At 38.9% G+C, this 21545-nt stretch overlaps 1 protein-coding gene across 1 annotated transcript in view; it reads left to right on the forward strand.

Moving 5' to 3' along the window:
- Positions 1-6673: 6673 nt before the first annotated feature.
- The window catches only part of RNF128 (ring finger protein 128), a 79851-nt gene continuing 64979 nt past the window's right edge, over positions 6674-21545 (forward strand). Inside the window, exon 1 of the mRNA XM_070606143.1 lies at positions 6674-7438. Coding sequence (XP_070462244.1) covers positions 7033-7438 — 406 coding nt within the window. The 5' untranslated portion in view covers positions 6674-7032. The remainder of the gene's footprint in view (positions 7439-21545) is intronic.

Here is a 21545-nt window from a genome sequence, read left to right on the forward strand (position 1 = left end):
GGGAGGAGGGGCACTTTCTCTTGCACACAGACCTGGATTCCTTCAGCACTGGCTCTCTGGTTTCCCAGGGCCCTGGCTTGATGGGGTCCCCCCATGTGAAAGCTTTCCCCCATTAGAAGGTTTCCGCTGCACGGGTCTGTGGGAGTCCTGGACGATACCACGGATGCGTGGCCCCTCCCCTGCTCTTTCCCTCACCTGTGGCAGCAATCCCAGTCTCTAGGGGAGGGAGAAAAGTTCTCTCTTACCCCGTTCAGCTCCTTCGAGGAGGGCTCCAGCCTTTCTGCCATCCGTTGTTTGGCTGCTGTGGGTGTTTGACGATTTCTGGTATTAGGATCTTTTCTTTTTGGTTGGAAAGCAATTGGTGCTTTTGGTTGTAGTTTGGAGAGGAGAGAGACCCGGGTGAGCTCACTCCACCATGTTGCTGACATCACTCCCCTTCAGGGGGTAATTCTGAGTGCCAACCTCGAGCAGGTCCATGCAGAACTGTCCTCACTGAGGTCCTGATCACTGCCCTTCTCTGGAGTGTTCACTGATTGGGGGTGCAGGCCTCAGGAGCTCAGACACCAGGACTCCAGCCACAGAGCCATCAACTTGGGGACCATTTCTAGGTTTCCTGGGTCCCCTAGCGTCCTTCCTGCAACTCCCAAAGTCAGTACAAGTCACAACTCAACAAGACAGGCACCAGAGTCACGTGGAGCCTTTAATGGTGGGGAGACGCAGTCCCCAGCACCCAGTCTATATTTTTTTTTAAACAGAAATCTGAAGTATTTTAGCTTTGGTTTAATAATATGCTGATATTCATTGAAAATCAATCAACACTTTTTAAAGAACTCAAGTACCTCAGATGCTATTCTGAGGTTATTGCATCTGACTCCTAGTAGCTTAAGATCTAGAAGTTGCCACTAACAAGCTTTTAATATCTATTTTGTAAATGAGAAACTAAAACAGAAAAAGACTAAATGATTTAATGTGAAATTATCAAGGCAATTAAATTGTAAGATTAGGCTTATAACTCCAAAGTCCATTTCTTTAAACTCTAATTTGAGTACAAAGTAACATGTTATAAGAATAATAAAATTTCAGCTAGTATATCAAGTCACTATGAGATCAATTTCTCTAAATCTTGGGACTCATAAAATAATGAGCTGAATTATTGCAGCATATATCCACATATTTGAATGCCCACTCTGTGGAAAGCACTGGGTTAACACTAGAAACACAATACAAGCAAAAACAGACATGGCCCAGGGCCGGCCCCATGGCGTAGGGGTTAAGTTCATGCACTTTGCTTTGGCAGCCTGGGGTTCGCTGGTTTGGTTCCTGGGCACAGACTTATGCACCACTTATCAAGCCATGCTGTGGCAGGCGTCCCACATATAAAGTAGAGGAAGATAGGCATAGGTGTTAGCTCAGGGCCCATCTTCCTCAGCAAAAAGAGGAGGATTGGCAATGGATGTTAGCTCAGGGCTAATCTTCCTTCAAGAAAAAATAGGACATGTCCCTTACTCTCACGGAGTTTACAATGTTGTGGAGGAGAAAGGTATTCAAATAATTGCACACGTAAGTGAGATTAAGTGTCACAAATGAAAGATATGTGATTTATATTAGAGTTTTTTTAACCAAGGAAGCTGGTAAGGGCACACTGGGAAAGTTTTTCTTGAGGAAGTGAACTTGAGGTGCAAAGGCCTTGCAGTACAAGGCGTATTTGAGAACTTGAATGAGAACTGATATGGCTGGAGTGCAGAAAGTGGGATACAAGATGAGACAAGCAAATAAAAAAAGGCTCTTGCACACTATGCAGAGCCTTAGAGGCTATGGTAAAAATTTTAGTTTGTATCTTCAGAGCACTGGGAAGCCATTAAATGGTTCATGGTCAGTATACACCATGAGTCGATTCATTGTTTTAGAATGGTCACTGTCTCCTGGAAGGAGAATGGATTATAAGAAGGTTGTCAGAGATTGCTAGTGGTACCCTAATACCTGTTCTCCTTTTCTATAGTAATGGAGCTCTCAATTTTTAGCTGGGCACATAGCTGCCTGAAATAAAGAATACTTTTCCCTGCTTCCTTTGTAGCTAGATACGGCCTTGTGACTAAGTTCTGACCAATGGGAAGTGAGCATAAGTGATAAGTACAATTTCTGAACCGTTCCCTCAAAGGTTAAAAGAGAAAGCTCTCTTTCCCTTTTTTCCCCTTCCCGGTGGCTAAAATGTGAGCATGATGGTGAGACATCTTATTATGCAGAGAAGAGCAACACTCTGGGGATGTGAACACAACCAGCTAGTAGGAGCCCAGGTCCTTGATATTGTGGAGCCATACCAGCTTACCACTGCTTACCTGTTTTGGCAGTTACATGAGAGAAAAATAAACTTCTATCTTATTTATGCCACTTTTATTTTGGGTCTCTGACCAGCAGTCAAACCTGTATCTTACTAATGCAGGAGGTAAAAGTGAAAGCGAGGAGACCAGCTAGATGACAAATGAGATTGAGAGAAGTGGACACAGACCATACAAATTTTGGAGATAACATTAAAATACAGATTCAGACATCTTTCCTGCTTCTAATGGTCCACTTCTTAACAAATTCCAACTGAAAGAAAAAGATTGCAACACTCAAAAAGTTCTCCCCCCCAAAATCACAAAAGCAATGTCCTAGTAACCATGTAAAATGTAGATGACTTTCAGGTACCTTTGCTGTCATTTGGTCCTAAGCATATTTGACTTTGGACCGCGAGTGATTTTGTAATATCAGATCTCAGTTATATCTTTTATTTGGCTTGCGCTAACATTAAAATTAACTTTTATTCCTTTTGAACATACACAAAGTTAGAATCACCCAGCCCAGAACTGAAAGGTTGCTAGGAGTAATCAGGGACTACCTGTATTCTGTTAGAAACACAGCCCAGTGCTTCCTTATCTTTAAATGGTCAATTTTTTTGGAGCTGTTGTTTAGTCATATGGAAAATTTTAAAATGTTCCTTTCCTAAGAGATGAGTAATTCCCTTCTCTGTGCCTTTATTAATATTAATTATGTACCTTTGCTAAGATTCTTAATATTTATTAAGGTACAGGTAATAGAAAATCTAGTAGTATTAAATGTTTGAAACAGTACTAAAAGCAGTAGTTCTCAAGCTTGGCTTCATATTGGTATCCCCTGGGGAGTTTTAAAAATTCTTAAGCCTAGATGTCACTCCCAAAGTTTCTGATTGGGGTGTAGCCTGGGCATCAAGATAGTAACAGCTCCCCAGGTGGTTGCAATGTGCAGGCAAGCTTGAAAACCACTGTTGTATAATACTGTTTCAATCCCTTGTTAGTTTTATTAGAGCTCAAGCTTTTCCCAATACTTTGAATTTACCTCTTATTTAGGTACCACATTTCATCGACTCTCAATGCAGCTTCATCATGAATTGTGCTGATAGAAAGGAAAAATTAAAAATTGCTAGTTTCTAAACAAAGTTCTTTTTCATAGAGTTCTAGCAGGTCAGATCTGGAAAAGACCTGATAGGTAAATTCTAATCCAACCTCTTTTATTGCGTCAATGACAAAAGTCCCAGAGAGGTTTTTATTTTCCTGAGGATTTAATACTAGCTATGTCAGAGTTGGTACTTGTGCAAACTTTTGGGTTGTAAAGTACTTAAAATTCAGAGCACCACCTAAAGTACAAATAAACATTAAACTTTTATAGATTGGAAGTTGAAGCACAATGAGATTGAAATAAAATGACAGCAGCTAAGCTGTCAAAACTGGAACTAGATCCTGTACTATTCATCATGTACAGGTTGTATGATCTAAAGTTCTTAAATTGTAAAGTGCACAAGAATTACCTGGGGAGCTTATTTAAAATGTGAATTCCTAGATATTTCCCTCAGATTCTGATTCAGGATGACTGGGAGGGGGGGCGGGGGGGGACCCAGGAATCTTCATTTTTAATAAACTTCCAAGTGAGTCTAATGTAGGTAGGTGTTCCACAGACAAAACTTTAAAAGCACTGAATAAGCACTAGACCACTCGCCCTCCAGCAAATTACCTTCAGAATTAACAGGAAAATTGCATTCATGGGTATTTATTGTTTCGGGACTAATTTTACTTAACTGCAAATTTGTAGAAGCAATCCAAAATTGTCTTTGCAAGTTATGACTCTCTCTTGGAAGCCATAAAAGGAAACAAACATAAAAGCACTTACATATAAGGTATATAATGTTGGTCATCGTATAAACTCATGCACTTAAACCTCCAGAGCAATTTAAAATAGTTTAGTAAAGTTCTCTTTAATACACCAGCACTGCCATAAAGTGTTATGGGGAAGTTGTCATTTTTAAGGCCATGTAATGATTTAATTTGTGCAGGAAATATAATGTGAAGATTTGAAACTAATATGTTAAGATTATTTAGCAAAACTTGACTTCTAATGAATTTATCTAACTTCTCACTAATTTGTTTTTAAACTATTCCATGAGAAGTTTTTTTTTAGAAGCAATTTAATAACTGGTAGAAAAGGTTAAATCAAATTTCTAGCTGGGGCCGGCCCTGTGGCTGAGTGGTTAAATTCTCACACTCTGCTTCGGAGGCCCAGGGTTTCACCGGTTTGGATCCTGGGCGAGGACATGGCACCGCTCATTAGGCCATGTTGAGGTGGCGTCCCACGTGCCACAACTAGAAGGACTCACAACTAAAGTCTACAGCTATGTACTTGGGGGATTTGGGGAGAAAAAGCAGGAAAAAAAAAATGTGGCCATACCCCACATTAAATAAAATTTAAAAAAAATTCTAGGACTTTACTAATTACTTGCATGTTGAATGCTGATGTTGAATTTATCACAGATGTCTATTAGCAATCACAAACTAATAGTTTTGACAATAATAACACTTCTGTTTTCAGTTTGATAGTTTGTCTAATGAGTACAGGCTTTATTATGAGGTTAAAATCAAAATGGTTTTAATTTTAGTGCTAATAGAAAAATAATAAACTATTTGCATTTACTCTTAAATAGACCATAAACTAATACAAGACCTTTAAACTTTTCAGTTCATCCCATGAATAATTACTGTGTGATTACTATGTGTAAGTTGCTGCTAATACCAGGTACTGTTGGGGAGGGGATACACAGATGAATAATCAGCAGCTATAATATGATAGAAAGGTTTGTATTTGTATTATGCATCTGTTGAGACTTATTTATCAGGTTCTAGTGCAGATTCCATGAACTCCTCCCTTCTGCTGACTGGTGGTAACTGTTGGTTCCCACCTGCAGAGTCCACTCCAATGCTAATATCTCAGATGCCTAAGAATAGACGAGAAGTAGGGGGAAGAAATAGCTTCATTAATCATTTCCTTCAACAATGTCTCCCATTTTCCTATTTTCTATTGTCCTGCCCCTCATCTCTAATAGTCTTCTGATTCAGACTACGTTCCTTGGACTTTGGACTACCTTTATGCCTGCCTTCCCTTTGACCTGGTGCCTTTCTGCTTCTCTGACAGCCTGATGCCTGTTTGTCTAGTTTGCTGACTCTTGGCCCAATCAGACTCCTGATATCTCTGTTTGTCTTTGTTGTCCATTCATCTGCTCCTTCTCCAGCCCTTGGCACACACTGCAATCTCTCTATCCCAGCGACTTGCCCAGATCAGTTGACCCCATAGCAATATACGTCCGAGTGCTGCTAGTGTCCAGTGTACTCCTGACTAAAAACAGTTTATAATAAAGGAAGCAATGAAATAAATAAATCTGTCTATATATTTGAAAGAACTAGAATTAACAATTCTAAGTGTTAAAAATTACACCTTGAGGGGCCGGCCCAGTGGCATAGTGGTTAAGTTCACGTGCTCCACTTTGGTGGCCCAGGGTTCGCAGGTTCGGATCCCAGACACAGACCTAGCACCATTTGTCAAGCCACGCCATGGTGGCATGCCACATAAAATAGAGGAAGATTGGCAACAGATGTTAGCTCAGGGCCAATCTTCCTCACACACAAAAAAATTACACCTTGAAAAGTCTTTTGTTAGAGTATGACACATGGGGCATAAAAATTAATGGAAGGCAGGGGCCGGCCTGGTGGCACAGCAGTTAAGGTCACACGTTCAGCTTTGGTGGCCCAGGGTTCACCCGCCAGGATCTCCGGTACAGACACGGCACTGCTTGGCAAGCCATACTGTGGTAGGCATCCCACATATAAAGTGGAGGAAGATGGGCATGGATGATTAGCTCAGGGCCAGTCTTCCTCAGCAAAACGAGGAGGATTGGCAGCAGTTAGCTCAGGGCTAATCTTCCTCAAAAAAAAAAAATTAATGGAAGGCAGCAATTCATAGATATCAGTCAATCAACAAATATTTGAGTGCCTACCATGGGCAAGGCACTATACTGGAAAGGATCTCTAGCCACTGAAATATGTTTACTTTTCAATGAGTAAACAAGGTGGCAGAAGATACTCCCTGGGGAGCATGTTAAGAAAAATTCCACAAAGAAATAAGAGGAAAAAAAGCTGTAGAATCAATTCTACTAATGCCATAACAATTAAAATTATGGATCTTAACTTCCTCCTGGCTGAACTGGTTGACAGCATATTTCAGCAGGGCTTGGAAAACCAGTTTGGTGCTTTAGATATTCTGAGAGAGGTGACTTTCCGCCTTGTCACGTGGCATCCCCAAGAGTCCAGTTCCTCATTCCAATCCACTCCATGTTTATGAAAGTGCGTTAGCTGAAACAATAAGAAGAAAAAAATGTCAGTGCAGGAAGTCATCCAATCCTGATAAGTTGACATGTAGAATAAAGTTGATGGTGTGATTTATTGCTAAGGTAGTCCTGATTGAGATATGCGTGTGTACAGTTGGAGGAGGGGCAGGCAAAGGGGAATGTAGATAACTAAAGCGAAATAGAGCTGATGTATTCAGAGCTTATGTTGCTAGAGGTGAGATCAGTTACCGACTAGCAACTGAAATTTCAGACTTTTGCTTAGCAGGGACCTGAGTGGACAAATGGTGACTGATAGTTGGAAATATCAGCAGACATCTTAAATTGTATGCTCAAATGAACGAGCAATGAACCAGGAGAATAAGTCCAGGTTTTTTTGGCTGCTTATACTTTTTACCTTTTTATTTAAAATCACAGTGTCTTTTTCAATGAATGCCTATGTGACTGTAGCTTATTACAATGAAACCAGCAACTACACTACAATAGAGATGTGTGAATGTGGTGTTTATGGATTAGCCTCACCAGTGGCTAATGCTATGGGAGTGGTGGGCATCCCTAAGAACAATAACTACCAAGCTTGTGACTACAACACTGAGTTTACTAATACGAAGCAGCCCTGGATTGCGCTGATAGAAAGAGGTAACTGTACATTTTCGGAAAAAATTCAAACAGCGGGCAGAAGAAATGCTGATGCTGTTGTGATTTACAACAGTCCAGAGGCTGGAAACCAGACGATACAGATGGCAAATTTCGGTAAGTAAGAATTCCCAAAGAGAGTTAATGTCTTTGTTTATCTTAAAATGGTATTTCCATCTAGAATTACTCTAGGATCTGGCAATGAGGTTGTAAAAACAATTTTACTTTAAATTTTCTGGCCCAGCACTACTTGGAATTACTTTACAATAGTAATATTTGTAATTAATTTGTTCCAAGGACAAAATCAATTCACGAAGTGGTTCCTATTTTCTTTCACAATTTTCTTAGCTGCATTAGTTTTCTCAGTGACTATTATGTAATTGCTTTTTAATAAAATGTGCCTTTACCTCTAAACATTAAAAAAGTAAATATTTTAATTTCATGGTTAATTTGTATGTTTCAGTTGGATTCATTTTCTCATGCAAAAAGGGCTGTATGTATTGAATATGTGGTAGCTGCAAAACTGATTCATTATTATGATTAAACAGTAGCATATTGTAAGTGTGCAAAATGTTTACAGAAATGAGAATTCAGCTATCTGCTGTACGCGTGTGAAATTTGAATCTGTGGGATTAATACATATAAAACTACTCTGTAAGAAACATTATACATTGAAAAGGGTATGGCAGAAATGGGATAATGCCGAAATCACATCAAAAGTAAAGATTTCCCTTAGAAATGTTTACTCATGTCTTCTTAAGGAAATATAATCATCTAATTTATTAACTTTGTAAAGAAATTTACTTCTGGGAATTACTGTTTTTATTTTGTTTTGTAAAAAATGCCACTTGCCAAATAAATGGCTTTTAAACCAGTGATGAGGTAGACTTCTGACCCACTTTTTCTATATTTTTGGCCCAGACTTGGCCAAAGAAAAAACAATGATGATAATCTCAAACAGGATAAGAGATGATAGAACACAATATCAGGATAATTGGTGTTATCACCACCAAAGTTGGCCTCTGAGAAAAGTAATGTAAATTATATTAAATAGATTTCAGAATTGTAAAAGAGAGAAAATTAAATTTGTGTTAAGAATAGTAGAGTGACTAGAATATTCCAGGTTGTAATACATACAATATGGCCAATTAGTACTAATGTGAGAAAAACAAGCTGCTTGTTTCTCTGAGTATAGAAAAACCAGATCCGATGGTCTTTCAGCGGTACAAAATTATCGTAAATGTACAAAATTCTACTTGCTACCTTTTGTAACATATCCTGGACATTGCCAGGACTCAGGCATTCACATTTTTTCTTTTGAAGTTAAAAGCACTTCATAAGCACTCCCTGCATGTTCCCATATTTTTACAGGTGACTTATTTTTGTAGAAATAAAATGAGGCAGGTTTCTGAGGAAAATTAGAAATTAGACCTGTTCTAAGGAAACTACTTCCTTTATGTTTTGACTTAGAGATTCTAGGTACACTAGGTTTCCTTTTACGTGGACAGTCACATTCTGCCTGTTCACTCCCCTGCTATTTTTAAAGTATAAACATTAGCAAATAAATAGCAGTCCTGTTTTCAAAACTTGCTTTGCAACATGCGGTAGGGGCCAATATCTAGTGGAATGTAGGTACCCAGCCACTGAATTTAAAAGATTTGCCAAAGATCAGTTACAGTAAATCTTACCAAAAGGCACGCACACAGTCATTTGAATACACATCTGTGAGCAGAGTTTGAAAAACAAGGCAGTTACATTTGCCATCCAATATATACTTTCAATATAATCAAGGATACGTGATCAAAAACGTTTTTTAAACTACAACATTGCCCCTTTTATTTATCTTTTTAATTTTTCTTTTTGAGGAAGATTAGCCCTGAGCTAACATCTCCTGCCAATCCTCCTCTTTTTGCTGAGGAAGACTGGCCCTGAGCTAACATCCGTGCCCATCTTCCTCCACTTCATATGTGGGATGCCACCACAGCATGGCTTGATGAGCAGGGCCATGTCTGCACCCGGGATCCAAACTGGCGAACCCCAGGCTGCCAAAGCGGAACATCCGAACTTAACTGCTGTGCCACTGGGCCACCCCAAAACTTTTTCTGTATGAGACCCTTTTTGCTTGCTTTTCTCCCCTTCACTACCATTACTATCACACATAACAGGTCCTCCAAATCCTAGTTTAAATGTGTCAGGGCCGGCCCGGTGGTGCAGCGAGCGGTTAAGTGCGCAGGTTCTGCCTTGGCGGCCTGGGGTCCGCTGGTTCGGATCCCAGGTGCGGACATGGCACCGCTCATCAAGCCATGGTGTGGCAGGCGTCCCACATATAAAAAAGTAGAGGAAGATGGGTGTGGATTAGCTGGGGGCTGATCTTCCTCAAAAAAATAAAATAAATAAATGTCTCTTCTAATAATAATAGAAGTCTCCCTCGACCACATTATTTCCCATCAAAACCCACTGCTCATTTCTGTTTAAATCTTTCATAATGTGTAATTATTTTATTTGCTTTTTATCTGTCTCTCCCACTTGCATGTAAGTTCCCGGAGGGCAGAGTCCATGTTTGTCATGCTTGCCATTGTATTCATTGTCCTGAGCATAGTGCACGGTCTTCACTAGTTGAATGAATAAAGTTTAAGAAACTAGAAAGCAATTTCCTTTTATATATGAAAAGATGAATAAGTTTAAATGAAGTTGATAAGGTGAATTCAGCAAACTATTGCATTTTAAAATTGTTTTTATTTTTACCTATACAAGTTATACTTTCTCTTAAAAAAAAACCACTAAAAATATAAAGTCTCCCTTGACTAGCACCCTCCATCTCAGTCCTCTCCCGAGAGAGAACTATCGCTACTCATTCAGTAGGTGACCTTTCAGACTTTTCCTATTAATTTTCACATATATATACCTATAGAAAATACTTAGTAAACTTGTGTTTTACTTTTAACATTAACGAAGTTATTCTATAGCTTGCTTTTGCTACTCAACAGTAGGAATTGGAGGTAATTCTATGTTAACAAATTTACATTTAAATCTAACTCATTCTTTTAACAACTGCATAATTTTTCATACCGGGTACACATAATTTATTTAAGCACTCCCCTATGTAATGAACATTTGAGTTGGTTTCATCTCCGCACTTTTACAGACAATACTTCGATGACCATAGTTATTGCTGATAGCTCAAGAAGCTATTGATACTGATCTTGCATCATTATTGATGTGGATCTTGCATCTGATCACCTCGCTGAATCATTCATTTCAATAGTTTGTCCATTGAGTCTCTTGACTTTTCAAGATAAATGGTCATTTTCTCCACAAAGTTTTGCCTCGTATTTTATATTTAATTGTATCTCTTAATTCTTTCCAGTGGTCTTATTTCATTGTCTAGGGCTCCAGTGGTGGTAAGCTAGAAATAAATGTATATGTATATATATGTGTGTGTGTAGATGAATCTAGATGCAGTTATATTCACTATTGTAGAATATGGCCCAAAGAAGAAATCCAATAGTTTACTGTCAGCTGAGAAGAACTAATAAAGTGATTTACAGAAACAATAGGTTAAAGGGACAGGGGTTTTTTTGGATATAATTTTGTTGTTGCCCTGGAAAAGAATTGAAAACATTTTTGTTGCTTGTACATATGACTTCAACTTGAGTGTCAAGTTGTAAGACAAAATTTGAAAGCATCTTGACAAATTGAAAAAACTGTTTATTAAAACAAGATGAAGTGCCATGGTAAATAGGAAATAATAATAAATGTAGAGACAGATAGAAAATAGAAAAACATAGGCAAAAAAGACAGGTTTATAAGCAAAATATTTAACAATCAATCACATTGTACTGTAAGTTAAATAAAGAATGACAGATATGGGGTGGCCTCAGTGACGCAGCAGTTAGTGCGCATGTTCAGCTTTGGCGGCCTGGGGTTCACCGGTTCGGATCCCAGGTGTGGACATGGCACTGCTTGGCACGCCATGCTTTTGTAGGCGTCCCACATATAAAGTAGAGGAGGAAGATGGGCATGGATGTTAGCTCAGGGCTGGTCTTCCTCAGCGAAAAGACGAGGATTGGCAGCAGTTAACTCAGGGCTAATCTTCCTCAAAAAAAGAAAAAAAAAGAATGACGGTTATTTTAAAAACTGGTATGATCATGAGATGTACTAACAAGCACATAACATGTTAGGTCTGGAAAATACCCAGGCTATGTTTGGAATTCATGAAACTGAAAAAATCACAAGGCTTGATATAACCTGGCTTACAATAACAGGATTTTAGTCTCTCTCTCTCTCATACTCTCACAAAGTTCCCAAGTGCCTCTCTCTCTATCTCTGTCTGCCACCAACCCATGCACCCCCACTGCCATACAGGCACATATGTACACAACTGCTTAAGAGTTTATAGTTTTATAAAGAAGTCAAAGATATAGTAAACAAAGATAACCTCTGAATGCTGGTTTTTAGAAAAAAAGAAAAGTAAACTCACTATGAACTCTTTAAAGTACATTTTATCTCCCTTTTCTCCATTTTAAAATCAAGGACTATTTTGTCAGAGTCTAAATGTGCTTTTTGTTCATTAACGTATTCTTTGCTTAACTCTTGGCCTCTTCCCCTTACATTTTATGTTTTATTTATTATATTATGATTTACTGCTAGGACATTGATTCCCCCCAAATTATTGATAACTATTAGGAAAGAATGTGTGCACACATGTGTGTGTAAATACAGAGAAATGCCTGAGCAGGATTGTATAAAATAGGCTAGTTCCTCTTAAGTACTCTTTCCCTCGCTTTTCAGCAATCCTTGGTTCTTGAGTCCTCTTACTCCAGCTACCCCTCTACCATCATTCAGGCCTAACTTCCCTAGACAGCAAGGACTTCACGTAAATAAATGATATGCATTTTGATCTCACTTGCAAGTCCTATGTCCTCCTCATTTAGGGAATTGTTAGATATGCAGGAGCCACTTTGATAAGGTAGCCCAGGGGGAACTTTACTGGTTGCACCTGGAAACATGACTTAAGTGTATAAAGCCGATTTCAAACTGGTGATAATAGGATCTTTGACAGAACTGTGGAACAGTAAATTTTGGGAAATCGTATTTCAAAGCATCCCTCATCACATCATGTAGGCAACAACCTTTCCCACCTATGTGCAGAACCTGCCATGATCACATAAATGTTTAACAATATAATACTGTTAGTTATAACGTTTTAGATTTTTAGAGGTATATCACATTTTTATTCAAATTTTTAATAATATATATTCTCATTGTGACCTAATGACTCCGCCATACAATGATAGTGACACCCTGTGTCAAATAAAACCAGTCTCTGGCAATAATCAATACATTGGCATCTCCTCAGTGGAAAGTACAAATAAAGGGAAATGAAAATTTGCTTAATAATTCTCTTGCTTTCAATTTCTATTTTAAATGACTGTCTCTCAGTATCGTTATTCCTAATAATTGTAGCTCTTTTTTTCTTTCAATATTGCACCTAATTCCTGTTAAAATCTGCTTTTCCTTGCCCTTTATGAAGGCTCTTGTTAATAGTAAGTATTCTATTCACCTAAGTGTAGTCCTTTCAACAACTCCATGAGGTACGTGTTAGCATCCCCACTTAATGTATAAGGAAACTGAGGCATAGAGAGGTTGGTTAACTTCCCCAAGGTCATACAGCTAGTAGGTTGCAAAACTAGGCTTTGAATCCGAATATCCTGACTCCAGAGTCCATGCTTTTAGTCAATACATGATATTACCTCTCTACTAAGCATATACTATGCAAGGCACTGTACGAAAATGGTAGAAAAACATGATCATTGCCCTCAAGGAGAAAAATGGAGTAGGGAGAACCAATATTTATACAACTAGTAGAAGGCAGAATATGAAAAGCACTATAATAGAAGTGTTAAGGTTATTGGAGCTGAAGAAATTAAGAAATTATGAGGTCAGGATGTTGGAATGGTCATCAACATGGATGTTAAAGTCATAGAAGATGATAGCAGACAAGTCAGAGATCAGTAGTGGGAGTATAAAAGAGAGAGTTACAGGGTAGGCAATCAGAAAGTTGAATCACAATGAGGTGAAAGTCTTGGATGATGGAAGGACTTAGGGTGGAGAAGATGACTGTGATCCAAGTGACAAAGTCTTCATATATGTAGGGGAATGACTGGGAGGTTGGTCGATGACCAAACAGGGAGGGAAGGAATAGAGTGTGGTAGAACCAAGTGTCGTGAGTCTCTTGACTGCCATGAATCTCCAAGAAGCACGAGGTTTCATGAGGTTGGGGGAAAAGTGGTCTGGAAACAACCATGTGGGAGTGAGGAGACCCTTTGTGGCCCTGAAATATGTTGGGTACAGAAGGTAGAGAAGCCTCTACTGAAAGTAAGTGAAGGAGAAGTGGTGTCCTCATGGGTAAGATGGGTCAGGCACCATAAGGAAAATCATAAGCTTTAGTGTAACCCTCAGTGAAAAGAAAATGAGAGAATTTTACCAGTTAAACATGTATCATGTAACCAGAGATCTAGAAGACAGTGGAAACTTTTGGGAGGGGAGCAGTGAAAGAAGAAAGTAATGAGCAGTATGGAGAGGGGAGCTCAGAAATGACTATTAACCAAATTAGCTTCTATTGGGGCAATAACTAAAGATGACATGAACGTGAGACCAGGGGGCATTAGTGTAAGGGTTTCACACTAAATTCTGGAATAAAGTTGTCTCACACAAGTATAGGACTTGGTTTATCAGTGTAGATGCCTGGCAGTGTATACAAACATAAGAGAATTATTCACAAGAGAGCAGGCACTCTTAAAGGCACTGAGAAGGGCAGAGCTGAATAGGCTAGAGATGAAAATATGGAATCATTTAGATCAGGAGGGTCCTAGAGCTGTGACTGTAGATTACAAGGCTGAAGGAGGGACGTGTTAATGTTTGGGCAGGGAGGGGGATTACCGTGGAAGGTAGTAGGTGCTGAATGACCTGAATGTAAAACTAACCAGTCCTAAAGTTCCAAATGAACCTACTTTTTTTAAAAATTTTTTTAAAGATTTAATTTTTTTCCTTTTTCTCCCCAAAGCCCCCCAGTACATAGTTGTATATTCTTCGTTGTGGGTCCTTCTAGTTGTGGCATGTGGGACACCGCCCCAGCATGGCTTGATGAGCAGTGCCATGTCCGCGCCCAGGATTCGAACCAATGAAACACTGGGCCACCTGCAGCGGAGGGCGCGAATTTAACCACTCGGCCACGGGGCCAGCCCCCCAAATGGACCTACTTTTAAGTCTTAAATCAGGTGCAAGTTGGGGCTTGAGTTGATTGTTACCTGGGTATTTGGAGGATGTTGCATAAAAATATGAAATCATTATAAAGAAAGAGCACATGACAAAATTATTTTGGGCCATTTTAATAAATCAAATGTTCTGGGAAATGATCTGTTATGACTAATGCTAATTACCTATCTCTGCATGAAGAGATTAGGATTTTAGTAAACACTGGCAGAAACCTAGTCAAGGCCTTAGGATGTCAAAATTGCAATCATTAAATGCCTGGAAGCCCTGCATTCCAGAACTGCATTCAATACAGTCTACATTTCCTTGCGTATATTTTTAGCTTCTCAATGAAAATGTAAGTTGAGTTCTTTTCCTCAAAGCAGTCAATTCAGTAGAGGAGGTGGAGGGCGAGGAGGAGGAGTATAGAATCAGTGAAATAGGATGTTTGACATTATTCTAGCTCTAAAAATGTCTACATGGACTAAATAACCATTTGTCAAAATGATTTTTTCACTGATTATTTTTATTAGCCTCATATAGGATATAACCAACATCTAAATGCTCAGTAACTTATGTATAGTAAGATTAGCTGCAGTTGGAGGCCACAGTGGTTAATTCTGAGAAATTTACTACCATTCCAACCATACAGGCAAATGCTCTTAGAAAATTAGCCTTGTCAAAAAGCCAGGATATGCAAAAAGGCCACATTTACCGAAGGTCCTTTGTGGAGAATTCTTGGAACAGAACTCAGATGGAGAGAGGAGTAAGTTGCATTTTGGCTAAAGGAAGATGTATGGTTTCTCTGACCATTTCACCAAGAATGCATTTTTTCTCCCCTGCAAACTGCAACCCTTTAGTTCAACGAGGGAACCTTAAAGAAGGCCTAAAGAGAAATACTAGGGCTCTAACCTGTTGCATATTACCACATGATCCCTCACCCACTTGGGAAACAAGAGTTGAGGTTAAACCCTAGGGTATAAAGCCCTGGGGTGTAGTCGTTCTTGTTTACATATCATAGCCTGGCCACGGGAAGCTCTGCAGTGGCAGAGGAAAGCTCTCAAGGAGAGAAAGCTCTAGCTGACAATTGGTTTTCTAACACGGAAATAAAAGAAGACATAAAAATATGTGGGTTTTTTTCATCTAAAAAGCCAGGGTTTACTTATTCATTAAAGAAATATTGACTAAAGGCCAACTCTTCATCTTGCCTCCCTAGTTTCACCCTTCATCTCTCTTTCTCTGAGCCTTCAAGCATACGACATGGCTTCTATGAGGAGCAGTGGAATATAATAGTGATTCAGGGCACTGGCTTTGTAGGGAGACAGACCCGAAGTTGAATCCCAGATCTACTGTTTATTTTCTAGCTGTGTGATCTTGGAGAAGTTATTTAACCTCTCTGAATTTCAGTCTTCTCACCTTAGTCATCTCATCTGCAAAATGGGGATACTGGTCGTACTACTTTATCAGGTGGTTGTAAAGATTAAATGAGATAACATGTAAAGAAAGCGCTTAGCATGGTGCTTATTCTACAGTAGGCAAAAAAAATGGTAGTAGTAAGATGAGGCTGATGAAGTCATCCCCCTTCTTGGTTCATTCTCCCTATTCAATTATCCATGCCTCTTTCTCACTTTAAAATATTGGGCAAAATTTATCTTATTAGAAGCCTTTCTTTTTTTGTCCTGTGAGGAAGATTGGCACTGAGCTAACATCTGTGCCAATCTTCTATTTTACGTGGGATGCTGCCACAGCATGGCTTGATGAGCAGTGGTAGGTCCACATCCAAGATCCAAACCTGCGAACTCCGGGCCGCCAAAGCAGAGCACACGAACTTTAACCACTATGCTGCCAGGCCGGCCCCATTAGAAGCCTTTCTTGGCTAATAGTTTAGTCTATTCTCTCCTTTACTTAGCAGCCATTCAACACTTATATACATAGCTTAGGTCATGTTAATTTACTTTTTGCCTATTTTTATGTATTCTTGTGTTTTTCCTGGATTCCTAATGATCATAGACTAATAGCTTCATAGACTAAACATAAAAGTATATAAATCTTTCATGTACTTCAGGAATTCCTGCAACTAAATCCCTGTCTGGCGGCTATCTATTTACTGCTTGAGCACTTCAGTGACAGAGAACTCATCATCTCACAAGGCAGTTCAATTCATTACTGAACAGCTTCAGTTTTTAGAACGTTATTTTTCAAACTACGCCAAAATACGCCTCCCTCTGCCTTTCACATGTTGTTCCTCGCTGTGCGCCCTTGAACCATATAGGATGTCAGACGGCCCACCACCCGCAGTTGTCTCCTACTTACTTTACATCATCCATGCAATTCCCAATCAGCGGTATTGACTTTCCGGCTTTTTTACTTAGGGTAGAATTCGAATTTCAATGCTTCTTACCACTGAAATCTTTTTTTTTTCTGTTGATCGGGAGAGGGCATTCCTTTTGCTTTTTGAGAACGACTTTCCGTTTTGTGTCTTGGAGAAGGATTTGGGAACCAATCACCTGTGTGATGTGATTTGTTGGGTCTCAGGAAACCCCCTCCCCAACAATATCCTCCTCTCTATGATATAGTGTCCGGAATTTCATCTGTGATTAAAGGAGTATTCCTTTGGGTTTTAAAAGCTATGGGGGGGCCGGCCCGTGGCCGAGTGGTTAAGTTCGCGCGCCCAGGGTTTCACCAGTTCGGATCCTGGGCACAGACACGGCAGCACTCATCAAGCCATGCTGAGGCAGTGTCCCACATGCCACAACTAGAAGGACCCACAACTAAAAATATACAACTATGTCCTGGGGGCTTTGGGGAGAAGAAGAAGAAGAAGAAAGAAAGATTGGCAACAGATGTTTGCTCAGGTGCCAATCTTAGAAGGAAAAAAAAGCTACAGGGGCTCTGAGTCCCTGTTTAAAGGGCACATGGTCCTGGGAAAGGCAACATCTTAACCTTAACAACTGATGCCATAGCAGGGATTAATTCGTTGATAGTGACTTGAGTGCAAAACAGCAGATAGGAAGCAGTACTAGACTGCTGGAGATCCACACACCTTGTTTCATTCATTTCAGTATGCATACTTCGGACGGTGACTGACTGACACTAGGCCCTCATTGAAGAATGAATGTAGGAATGAAGGAATGTGGCTGAAAAGGGGAGTATATGATCTCCCAAATAAATATTACCTACTTCAGAATTCTATCTAAAGCCAATGGAGTGTGGTATCACTAGAAAAGTTGGGGTTCCTCAGCCCAGTGACAGCTTTGCTGGCATTTAAAGAACATGTTAACAGAGCGTTCTTTTTATCTCTCGCGCCTGTCCCTGAAGCTATTTGGTGTCTCACCTTCAGCTGGCAGTCGAGGACATGACTTCTTTGTTAGGCTGCTTCTATATAAAGTTCTGGCAATAGGAACTGCCTCGATTACCAGCAGTGATCCACACACCTACACAGAGTGCTTACAGCCACACAGGGTCATGCAGCGAAGGAACCAGATTCTAGTTCAGGTCTTGTTTCACTGCACAATTTTGTGGAATTAATATTACTCTTTCACTCATTTACATAAACTATTGTAGATGCAGTGGTCTGCATCCTACTATGTGAATTTGGGTGAAGTATAATAAAAACCTCGTTAATTCACCAGTGTTTAGTCTAAGTTAAAAATGTAGGGTCGGCACTTAGAGGAGTGGGGAGATGATTAACTGCCTTCAGAGAATAGACACTCTTTTTAAGCAGTACATAAAAGCAACTATTTTTCCTGCAAACAATCTTTGCCTATTCACTAAAGGATATCCAACAGTGCTTCTCTTTGGCATCATTTTAGTAGCAATTCATTTGTGTTATTGTATTACTTGAAAATAATAAAGCTGCATTTTGTATTTTGTTAAAACTTCAAGAGGAATGCCTATCTGACAGGAAATCTCTGAACTATGGGAGGGGATTTTTAAAACATTTTTCAGACATATACAGTAATGTAATCAAAGCTAATGAAATATAGAAATCTTCAAAGGACAATGTAAATGATTTTAATTAATAGTCCAGTTAATTTTATGCAAATAAATACTTCCTCAGGCACTACAGAAATTGGTTTTCCGGTGTAAGGTTACTGTTCCCAGTGTGGAACTTATATACACGATGAATTTCCTTTCATCATGGAATAAGTCCTAGCCTTTCTCCAAAATAGTGAAATATTACTCTACTCTGTACTTCAATTATCGAACTGGCCAACTTCAAGCAAGTCTGATTTAGTAAACTTTTACTTCTATTTCCAAAATAATTTCATCATGAAAGTAGAATTCTATTTTCTTTATTCTTTGTGCTTGGACGATAGTTCTGGCAATGAAAAAAGTTAAATCTAAAAGAATATCCACATTGTTCATTTGTGAAAATGGTTTAAACTATTGGATATCCTACTAATACTTCTCTGAAGAAACAGATGTCCACAGCCCGCTAATCCTCACTCTGTGAATACTTAATATGTTAGCAAAGTGGTCAGCACTGACAAAACATGTCTCCTTCAAGCAGTACTATCTTACATATCTGGTACTTTAGGCTTCCATTTAACTGACCTATGCCCTTAACCTGTAATTACATTTTAAAACCATGAAGTGGTGGTGTTTTGTGCATTTTTGACATTCATTAGGGATGTTTTTATGCTATAACTTCTTATGAGAATATTTCCATTTCCTTACAGTAAGATCTTAGAGATAGTATATTTTTTAAATGTCTTCTCAAATCACATACCCTATTTGCACTTTAGAGAAAGAGAATATTACCCGAAGTAGAATGGTAATTCAAGACTTCTTTGCCTTCAGCCAGACAAAATGGAAAAAACCAATAACAAACCCACTGTCTTAAATTTACTTTCAGATAAATTTAATTACTGCATAGATTGTATTCTGATCTCTGAGAGGCTAAACAGTAAAGTCTCATGTTCTACTGAAATATGAGAAAAATAGATAATCTCAATTCCTTTAATATATTTGTTTCCTGTCCTTGAGTCAGATTCACCCTTGTCTGTGACACACCACTAACATCCATAATAAAAGGAAAGCTGTGAAGACTAATACACACCAAAAGGCAAATTTATAGTGTTCCAAGTATTAGTTTTGCACCTGGTATTACTTATTTTGCTAATGATGTAAGCAATTGAAGTCGATGTTTTAGAAAACTCAGAGAACAATGATTAATTGAGGGCATTGACTTAAATGAGTCCAGAAGAATTTTCAGTTTGATAAAACGAAAACCTTTCAGACTCCTGGGGTATGAAAAACTGATCTTGGTGCTTTAGAGAGAAATTCATAAAGAAAATAGCCAGCTATATTCTGGCCGTTTTTTTTTTAAAAGATTGGCACTTGAGCTAACATCTGTTGCCAACCTTCTTTTTTTCTTCTTCTTCACCTCGAAGCCCCCCCCCACCAGTACATAGTCATGTATTCTAGTTGTAGGTCCTTCTGGTTGTGATATGTGGGAAGCTGCCTCAGCATGGCTTGATGAGCGGTGCTGTGTCCACAGCCAGGATCCAAACCAGAAAAACCCTGGGCCGCTGAGCACGTGAAGTTAACTACTTGGCCACAGGGCCAGCCCTCCAGTTCTATTCTTTGACTGCCAATTGGTGCTGGGGAGAGGCAAAACAATAAATCTCTCTAGAGCCCCTCTAGTTTCATAACTTGCTTCTTCTGAAGCTGTGAACAGGAATATGTGGTCAACTAAAATGTGGCTATGTGTACAATTTATGCAACTGAACTGTATACAACCATTTGACTGTGAAGGAAGTTGTTGGGAAGATACTTGCTGGATATTTGTTACATTATCACACAGGATGTTAAGGAATATTTTGATCCAAGAAAAATATATAAATAATTTTTGCTAAAGAAAACACTGAATCTAATTCCCCATTTTTCTCCACAAGCAAAACATCCACTTAATTTATAGGAATACGTGCTGATTTATAGGATTAAGCCTCAGATAAAACCCGGGGATGGGGGCAGGGGGTGGAAATGCATCTTTGCAAACCCTGCAAAAATCTTCAATCAAAATCCACCTCTTCACAGATATCCTCTTATGGCAGAATTATTTAGTGGTTTACATAATAATGTAATAATTACATAATAGTGTAATAATGGTAGCATTATTAGTTGGTTTACATATTGATGGAGAGATTACCTGACAATACGATTATCTTATTTCATAACACACAGGGGAGTTCCTAAGCACATAATAAAGTTTTAGTTTCTTTGGGTCTAGATAGCATTTAAATCTTCCTTTTGAAACTAGCTAAGTAAGCCAGAATTATCCGTGCCAGAAAGACTTGTGAATTGGTATTTCGGGCTTCTTCATCACATGTGATAGTTGTAGTGGAATTCCTTTTCTCAACCCACTGCACAACCAGATGACACAGCATTTTTCTGTTCCAACCATATAAAAAAAGGCCCAGCAGAGGGCATGTTGAGCATTTTTGTGGCTAATCCAAACACCTTGGTACTTGTCTCAAGCATATTTAAACAGTAACATGCTATATTGGCATCTGAATTACAATTTTCAATGTCTTCTGACACCATATGGCAACTCTTTCAATTAAGAGAACACCAAAATACTCAGTTTGTCAAGGTCAGCCAAATAGATTTGAATAAAACAAAAATCAATCTAATTGATTACTTTAAAACCAAGCACCTTGAAGATATGAAAAAATTCCCAGAATGAATAAGACCAGTGAGTCCATAGATTGTCTTTAATGATTACATGCTCATGGGAGTAAGGTGATATACAGAATATAAATATGCTAAGTTCTGCCATTAACTTAATTATTTGCAGGCAGCTAGTCCACTGGCAGTGTTTAAATCTCAGGCTAACTTTCTTTGATCACTCAAGCTACTTCAGAGTCACCTCTTATGGGTCTGAAGGGAATGCCTGAGTAAAACATAACATAAAAATGTACTGAAAAATGCATTTCAAAGTGAACTCCAAGTGTCTTTTTGATTA

The sequence above is a fragment of the Equus przewalskii genome, chromosome X, assembly GCF_037783145.1.
Source record: "Equus przewalskii isolate Varuska chromosome X, EquPr2, whole genome shotgun sequence".
In the NCBI taxonomy this organism is placed as follows: Eukaryota; Metazoa; Chordata; class Mammalia; order Perissodactyla; family Equidae; genus Equus; species Equus przewalskii.